Here is a 9407-nt window from a genome sequence, read left to right on the forward strand (position 1 = left end):
TCTCCAGATGTGGCTCAGTTCAGGTCCCTGATTTTCCAGATCTTCAGTGGCCCACGAATGTGCAGAACCTACCCTGTCAGCCAGACTTGGGCTACCTGGCTACTCCCAGGGCCGGGCAGCAGAGATGCATCCCCAACCAAAGGCATAGTGTCCAGTGTGGAGGGAGCCTAACCCCCAAAAACCCGTGCAAGGTGGCAGCTTTAAACTGGCCACACTCCGTTCCCATTTGGACTCACTGCCTGATGAGGTATGGGGTTTACCAGTGATCAAGGTTCCCAGCGGTCTGTTGGTAAAAGCTATACCAGCCAATCACCCAAACCAGCCCTGGCAAGGCATACCAGATCCCTCCAGCTCTGCTCTCAGGCGGAATAGGTGCATTTGTGGAGATGAATGCTTGGAATTAGATGCCAAGTATTCCCAAGAGCCCCACGTCCTATGACCCAGCCTCACCCAACATTGCCCTGCTGCAGGTCCCTGGCTACCCAGACTTGCACGGTTCACATGTGTCAAGTACAGACCCACAAGCCAGCCTTGGGGAGTCCCAGCCCTCCAAGCCTGAGGAACTTGAGTCACCCTCCAACATAATCTCAGCACAATCCCTGACATGGAGGGAGCCCACCCTCTGAAAATTGCTCCAATGTGACAGCTGCAGGTGGGCAACAGTCCTCATGTGGACATGATACTTGTTGGGGTTCCAGGTTTCTTCCGGAACCAGTACCCCCAGGCGTCTTCTAATGGAGAATACCTTGTCCTGCTGCCCAATCCTTCCCTGGCAGGGCAGTTGAAAAACCTCTAACAATGCCTCGAGGGGAATATTTCACAACGGATCAGCAGACCTTGAGATTAGGCCAATGTTTTATTCTAAGAGCCCGCTCTTGTGAACCGACCTCTCCAGACACTTGCCCTGTTCTAGGTCCCCAGCTACTCTGTACATGCACAGTCCACACTCCAGCAGCTGCCCTGGGGCAGCCAGAGCCCTCAGGCCTGTGGAGCTGAGACCCACCCCCAACCTAACGCTTTGCCTCAGCGTGGAGGAAGCCAGCACCCCAAAAATCACTCTGAGGCATTGCTGAAATGGCCAACAGTCAGTCCCCTCGTGGAATGGGCCTGATGGGCTCCCAGGCATCTCTTATTGGAGCCCACTCAAACCAGCCCTAGCAAGGCAGTCCGGATTCAACCAGCTCTGCCTTCAGGTGGCGGGGGGTGGTGATATTCACATTTGTGGAGGTCAGTGCTTAGAATCAGGTCAATGTCAGGTACCAGCAAGAGTCCCCTTCAGTGACCCGGCCTTGCCTGACATTGCTTCACACCAGGTTCCTGGCTCTGTGAGGCCCACACGTGCACAGTTTGCCCTCTGTCCGCAGGCCTTGGTCTGTAGGAGTCACTTCTGCCCTGTGGAGCTCTGGCTTGACCCCAATCACCTACATGGCCTCAGGGTGGAAAGAGCCCTTCCCCTTAAATACTTTCTGAGGCAGCAGCTTTAAACTGGCCCCATCAGTCCCTAACTAAAATGACTGCCTGACAGGGTCCTGGGCTTCTCCAACAATCGAAGCTTTCAGGTGTCCATTATTGAAGGAGACCCTGGCCCTCCCACTCTGTCCCACAAAGGCAAGACAACCCAGATTCCTCCAGCTCTGCCTTTGGGGGGAATATGCACATCTATGTAGGTTTAGGCTAAGCATTAGGCAGATGCCAGGTATCACCAATAGGCCACTCCCATGACCGGGTTTCTCCTAACACAATTTCAGTTTCCTGGCTAGTCTGACCTGCCCCAGCAGCAAACGGGCAGTCACAGGGCACACCCTGTCAGCTGGCCTTTTACTGCTGGAGCTGCCAAGCTTGTGGAGCCCAGGCAGGTCCTCAAACACCAGCATAGCCTTGTGAAAGAAGATTCCAAAATGAGATAAGCATTGCTAAGAGAGTCATTCAAAATGGAGTCAGAGGAGGCAGAGCATTTGCACTCTCCTGTTTCAATTCTTGGAACACCATGAACTTTTGACTTTTGTCAGTTGCAACTGGACCACTTCCCCCAACATGCTCTGTGCATAAAGCATATATTTTTGTGGATAGGTTCACCAGTCTTGGGCCTATGAATGTCCTGACAGTTGGAGAGGCCTTGGGGGGGCATTTAACATCTTTTACTATTCTCAAAATGGCTTCCTGAATCTCACTCAAGAAGAAAAAGAGCCTCATCCATAGTCGATGAGTGTCCTGATGAGGACCCTTCTGAATATGAAGACAACAGCTGTGGCCATAGCTAAGGCTGTGGCCTTCTTGTCAGATATTTCAGAGATCAGATACCGAGTCATAGGTCCGTGGCTTGGAGTAGGCACAGCAGACTTGGAAGTTATGATGAGAAGTCTTACCAGAACTGTTAACAGAGTAGCTTGAACCACCCCCAGAGCCGTTGGAGCCCAGAAAAGATCTTTAGGTTCCCTTGCTTTGGGTAGTCCTTCACAACAGGATGGCTTTAGATTATTTACTTGCAGCCCTAGGAGGAGTCTGTGCCGTACCTAATACCTCTTGCTGTACTTGGGTAAACACCTCACAACAAGTAGTATGGGAAACCACTCCTTTGCTCAAACTAGCCAAATCCTTAAAGGGGCATTTGAGCTTTACCACCGGAGGTGTAATTTTAAGTTTTGTGATATTTTTAGCTGGATTATTTTAATTTGTCCTATATGCTATTTTCAAATTGCTTGTACTGCATATTTCCTATTGCTGTACTACTCAAAATGTCAATGACAGTTGCTCAAAGACTTGAAACCATTCATCAGATCTACCCTTTGACTAAAAGAAATGAGAAACTGATTGATGGCTAGACCTTATTTCCTCAAACCTCCTCGTTACTCCTCGAGGCCAGAAGACTCTCACCTAGCACCTTGTTGAATATACTAAATATCAATCAGCTGTGAAACATCCCCCTTCCTGAGAGATATGATGGACCAAGAGGAGGCTGCCAACCACTGCAGCGATGAAATGAAACTCCACCATCATGAAATTGATCACTGATGCTTTCCTGTCTGAAAGATCTTGATCAAAAGGGGGAAATGTGAAAAAAAAAATTCCAACATGAAGTAAGCATTGTTAAGAGAGTCATTCAAAATAGAGTCTGGAAGGTATTGAGAAAGCAGAGCCTATGCCCATCTCCTGTTCAATTCTAGGAACACCATGAACTTTTGACTTTTGTCAACTGCAACTAGACCACTTCCCAGAATGTTCCCTTCTACTTTGGGCTGAAATGGAGATAATGTAACATCTGCTAGCTAAATAGCTAATCCTGTATCAGTCAGCTGAACTCCACCAGCACCATTCATAATTCTTTCAAAACAAGTTATGTAACCTTGTGGTTTCTGCCTTTACAAGGCTGCACTCCTGAGCTCACAATTTATAATTCAAATGTTGGTCAACTCTGTGTCTCCCAAGATTGCAATCCCTAAGGCTCCAAATAAACACTTTGGGCTTTACAGACTTGTGGTCTTCTTGGTCCACAGCCTTCAGGGTGGAGAGAGCCCACCCACCTAAAATCTTTCCAAGGCTTCTTAAATTGGCCATTTTCAGTTGCCATTTGGACTGACTGCCTGATGAAATCCCAAGCTTTTCCAGCAATCAATGCTCCTGAGTATTGCTTAAGAGATAGTACCCCAGTAATCTCACCCACCACTGCCCTGGCAAGGCAGGCCAGATTTCTCCAGCTCTGCCTTCGGGGGGAATATGTGTATTTGTGTAGGTTAAGGCTTAGAATTAGAAAGATGCCAGGTACCTCCAGGAGCTCCCTCCTGTGACCATACTCAGCTGACATTGTCCTTTCTCAGGACCCTGCCTGCCCTGACCTGTCTTCCTCCCTAACCCCCAACCCATGCCTTAGCAGTCCAGACCCTGTTAGCAGGGCTTGGGCTGCAAGGAGCACTTCAGGACCAATGAGTCTGGGCAGGACCCCAATTACCAGAATGGCATCAGGGTATAGAAAGCCCATGCCACGAAAATATTTCTGAGTCTCCACTTGAAACTGGGGATTGCCGATCCCTAGTTGGACTGGCTGCCTGTTGGTGTCCCAGGCTTCTCCAGCCATCGAGGCTTCCAAAGGTCTCTTATTGGAGGGTACCCTGACCATCCTGTGTGGCCCAGCCTGGCTAGACAGTTCCAGGTTCCTCCAGCTCTGCCCTCAGGGAGAATATGCGCATTTGTGTAGATTAGTGTTCAGAATTTGCCAGATGCCTTGCGCCACCAACAACCCACGCCCGGGACCTGGCTTCTCCGGACACTTGCCCTATTGCATGCAGGTCCCTGACTACGCGGACCTGCACGGCTTGTGCATGCGCAGTACACACCATGTCTTCTAAGTGTAGCTCGGGCCGGGCCGAACCACCTGCATAGCCTCCTGCCTGGAGGGATCCCGCTCCCAAAGATCTTTCTGAGGTGGCAGCTTTAAACTGGTGATAGTCCACATGAGGACTGGCTGCCTGAGGAGCCTTTGGCTTCTCTAGCCATGGAGGCTCCCAAGTGTCTCTTATTGGAGGCTACTCTGGCCAGTCTGGATGCTGGCCAGTCAGGGTAGTTTCCTCCAACTCTGTCTTCAGGGAGAAGACAATGGGCATTTGTATAGCACTTGAGATGAGGCAGATACTTGTACCCCAAACAGCCTGCTCCTGTGACCAGGCCTCTCTCTACAACTGTCCTGTTTCCAGTATCACGGCTACCCTGACCTGCGCGGCTTGCGCATGTGCAATCCGCACCTTGTCAGCCACCTGTGGTTTGCAGGCGCGCTCCAGGCCCATGGAGCTGTGGGAGGACCGGACCCCCTGGACGGCCTAAGGGTGAAGGAAGCCCACTGGCAAAATATTTCCGCGGTGGCAAATTTAAATGGTGATAATCAGTCCCCATTTGGACTGGCTGCCTCGGGGGTCCCGAGGTTCTCCAGCAATCAAGGCTCCCAGGGGTCTCTTATTGGAGGGTACCAAAGCAGTCCAGTTTCCTCCAGCTCGGCCTTCAGGGGGAATATGGACATTTGTGTCGGTTAGGGCTTGGATTAGGCTGATGCCTTGTACCCGTGTAGCCCACTCCCCTGCCCCAGCCTCTCCAGACACTTGCCCAGTTCCAAGTCCCCGTGACCCTTACCTGCTGGCTTGCGCATGTGCAGAATGCATGCCGTTAGGTCATGGAGGGCGGGGGGCGGGTTCTCCAGGTCTGTGGAGCTGAGGTGGGTCCTGAACCACCTGCGTAGCTTCCTGGGTGGAGGGATCCCATTCCCGAAAATCTGAGGTGGCAGCTTTAAACTGGCAACAGTCCACATTTGCACTGGCTGTACCTTGGGGACCCCCAGCTTCTCCAGAAGTCCAGACACCCAGGGGTGTCTTGTTGGCTTACTCCAGCCCGTGTGCTGGGTCACATGCTGGCAATGTCCTCAGGTAAACAGTTTCCTCCAGCTCAGCCTTCAGGGGGAATATGCGCATTTGTGTGGAATTCGGCTGGAAATGAGGCAGATGCCAGGGGCTGCAAATCACCTGCTCCTGTGATTCCCCCTCTCCCTACAGCTGCCTTTTCCCAAGTTCCTGGCTCCTTTGACCTGCACTGCTTGCGCATGAGCAGTCTATACTCTGTCAGCCAGCCTTTGGCTGCTGGAGCATTTCAGAACTTTGGGGTTCAGGCTGGTCCCCAACACCTGCAAAGCCTCCAGGGTAGAGAGTGCCCACTCCCCCAAAAATCTTTCTGAGGTATCAGCGTTAAACTGCCATTAGTCCCCAATGGACAGGCTCCCTGGTGAGATCCCAAGCTTCTCCAGCAAGCAAGACTCCCATCTGTCTGTTATAAAGGGTATTTTTGAGACAGGGGAAAAGGGACCCCATGAAAGAAAAAGCTGTTTTTTTGCCCCTTTGCTTTTTTTTTTTCCTGCTTCTATTCTTACTAAGACCTGCACCCCCACCCTACACATGCTTCAGTGCATGTCTTCCTTGTATGGAACAAAGAGTTAATGATATCATTGGAGTCTTCCAGCACAACAGATAATTCCTAAGCCAAGGGCGCTAGACTTCTTGACGCCAAGACCCCTGGCTTCAAGGAATAAGTGACTTATGACACCTGGGTCTTGTCCTTGCCCAAACCAGTTCCTGGATGCCTGAGAGGACACGTACACCAGACCCGAAACAAAGAGGAGACTCATGCTCGTGCTCCTTTCCTTTCCGAGTCTCCTGGTTGGGGGTCTGTATCTGCTCTCTCCATATCTTCAGTAAACTCTGCTTGCACCTCCCGCTGGCTTGTGTTTGACTTCCCTCCTATGGGACCCCCCCCCACAGCCCGAGTCCTTGCACCCGGTCTGCTGGCATCATTTTGACCATCCCACACTTTCCACACTGGTAATATAGTTTTCTATAGCTCTGTCTTTGGGGGAATATGCTCATTTGTGTAGGTAAGCCTTGGAACTAGGCAGATTCCAGGTACCCACCCAGAGCCCTTTTTTTGTGAACTGACCTGGCCCAGCATTTCCGCATCCCAGCTCCCTGGCTAGCCTGAGCTATGCAGCCTGCTTATGCGCAATATGCACCAATCAACTGGCCTCGGGCAGACCCAGTCCTCTAAACCCATATAGCACAGGCCCGGCGCCCTGCGTAGCCTTTGGCAACTAGGGATCCCGCCTCCTGAAAACTGCTCTGAGGCAGCAGCTGCAGAGAGTGACTATCAGCCCCCATGAGACCAGAACGCCTGATGGCCCTCTGCCACAATCAAGGCTCTCAGGTGTGTCTTATAGAGGGCGACCCTGGCCAGGCCTCCCACCCAGGCCTGGCGAGGCAGTCCAGATTCTTCCTCTCTGCCTTCCACGGGAATATGCACATTTGTGGGGGTGCCTGGGTCACTTAGTTGGCTAAGTATCTGCCTTTGGCTCAGCTCATGATCCTGGCGTCCTGGGATCGAGCCCCGCATCGGGCTCCCTTCTCAGTGGAGAGTCTGCTTCTCCCGCTCCCTCTGCCCCTCCCCCTCCCCCTCCCCCAGCTCATGCACATGCACACGAGGGCACTCTCTCTTCTCTCAAATAAATATAAATAAATAAATCTTTAAAAAATATAGATGCACATTTGTGTCAGTTAAGGCTTGGAATTCAATACCACGAAGCCGCAGTCACTCACTCCTGTGAGCTCACCTCCCCAGACATTGCCATGCTCCAGGTACCTGGCTCCCCTGAGCTGCATGGCTCACACATGTGCGGTACGTGTCCCATCAGCTGCCTTTGAGCAGTCGGGGGCCCCCCCAGGCCTGTGGAAGTTGGGTCTATCCCCAACCACCTGCACTGCCTGAAGAATGAAGAGAGCCCACCCATTGGCAATTGTTCTGAGTCATCAGCTGAAATGGGCAACAGACAGTCCCCAGTGGACCTAACCCTAACCCTAACCTGATGGGGTCCTGGGCCTTCTGGTACAATCAAGGCTCCCAGGTGTCTCTTACCAGAGGATACTACAACCAGCTTGCCCAGTTTAGCCCTATCCGTAAACCAACCATTATCCTCTAATCTTTAATCCATAAAAATATAAGTTAGTCGATGCCTTTCCTTCCAGTATTACCTGCAGTGTCTATTTTAGCTTGTTTTGATGTCTTTAAAAATCCATAGATCGGCTCCTGTACTGGAGATGATCCCCCACTTATTCTCACTGAGACTCATAAACTAAACTTACCCTTAGCCAAGGAGCATTTACCTGAACTAAAGAGCACATTTTGCACTTGAGAAGCAGTGGCCTGAGTCACATCACAATAGGGTAGAGTTGGCAAGAAGATGTAATGCTTGCCACCATTGGTCCAGAACAATCGCAGCCTTCCCTCTCCCCGCCCCAAACTCGGCCCCATCATTATCAGCACAAAGCTCCCAGCAGCTGTTGCAGTGGATCAGATTAGAAGCAATTTAAATTTATTTCCCATCCCTGTCATAAAAGAAACAGCATGCTGATTTCCAAACACAGGCGCATTTTGCTTTTTTTCTACTTAAAAAACAAATGGGCTTTGCCAATATTAATGTCACATTTCTTGGCAGTCCCTCTTCTTCCTTATGCAACCGTGATTGCTTTTGCATGTGTTTCTTTTTTTTTTTTTTTGAGATTTTTTTTTTTCTGGTGGTTTATTTCGTATCATTATACTTACAATGTAAATTTACAATTTACAATAATTACAATGTTTAAAACATGGTAGGTACTTAAATGTTTACTTGAACATGAACTATGACTATTATTTAAATACTCTAATGACTATTGACTATTATTTAAAACGACCTATCAAATAAACAAACACCTGCACACACATCTGCATTGCATACATATACTTTGCTACTGCACTCACCATGACCACAGGTGGGTGCTTTAAGAAAAGCAATAAATTGCATTTGTTTCTTATGGATGTTGAAGAATGTGCCTTATTCCAATTGGTTGTCTTGTTTTACCAAAAAGAAAATCTTTTTCATTTTTCTCAGTCGACTGATTCTTGATTAGTTCCAAAAAGAGCAAGTTTATAGAAGTTGCATGTGTCATTAAGGATGGGACAGGAAACCACCCTCCTTTAGCAATAAGTCCAAGAGCCAAAGAATCCTGCGAGGGTCAGGTGACACCCCTGGCCATCAGTGGAGTGACGCAGCCCAGTCTCCAGGCCTGGAACCTGCTGCGCCCTCGTTCACCATTCTCCGTGTGCTCGTCCTCATTCACGAGGCTTTCTTGAATCAGAGAGAGAGATGGAGGTTGTAAGCTAGGTCCCAGGAATTGCTCCCAACTTGGGGTGTGCTGGCTGGGAATGTGTTAATCGTTAAGTGTGGACATCATTCAGTTGTGTGTCTGGAGTGGGAGGGGACAGAGTGTCTTCAGACTTTCTGCCTTAGAATGTTGTCCAACCAGAATTAACGAGCAGAATTGCCCTCGGTGCCCCCCACCCACCCTTCTCCCAGCTTTCCGGCCGCACCGTCTACACCCAACTAACAACATCGATCCGTTGACATCTTTTGTAGAATAGTTACCTACCAAATCTGAATTCGATTTTGAAAATCTCAAAGATGCACTCCTGCAGTTTAGAAAAACAGGAACTCGCAGGAGTCGGCATGTCTTAAAATTAGAGCTTTCATTGAAATGGGCTACCAAGGATGTGATTAAAGGAGCAGTTAATAGTCATTCCCAACCTCTGCAGGTTTGCGGCAACGTGATTTTTTTAATACATAAACTCACCACTAGAGGATGTTACATACTTCTCCAAATACATTGGAACAGACTGAGGCTCCATACTGTGAAAACCGGATTGAGGAGGACAAGAGGGGCTATGAATTATTTACCTACTCTGGGAATTGTCATTTTAAGTAGTATGTAATAAAGAGGATGTCAAGTCGGAAGTTGCAATCTGGGTCATGGAATGGTTGATACAGAAGCTGACAAAGATTCTTGACCAAC

At 49.6% G+C, this 9407-nt stretch overlaps 1 protein-coding gene across 1 annotated transcript in view; it reads right to left on the reverse strand.

Moving 5' to 3' along the window:
• LOC135364821 (complement factor H-related protein 4-like) overlaps nucleotides 1–9066 on the reverse strand; it is a 64900-nt gene extending 55834 nt beyond the window's left edge. The window contains 1 exon segment of the mRNA XM_064595525.1: nucleotides 8988–9066. Within this exon segment, the coding sequence (XP_064451595.1) occupies nucleotides 8988–9066 (79 nt within the window).
• Nucleotides 9067–9407: the final 341 nt, after the last annotated feature.

The sequence above is a fragment of the Mirounga angustirostris genome, unplaced genomic scaffold (assembly GCF_029215605.1).
Source record: "Mirounga angustirostris isolate CCGP_5_RB_7025 unplaced genomic scaffold, mMirAng1.0.hap1 SCAF_6, whole genome shotgun sequence".
Lineage (NCBI taxonomy): Eukaryota > Metazoa > Chordata > Mammalia > Carnivora > Phocidae > Mirounga > Mirounga angustirostris.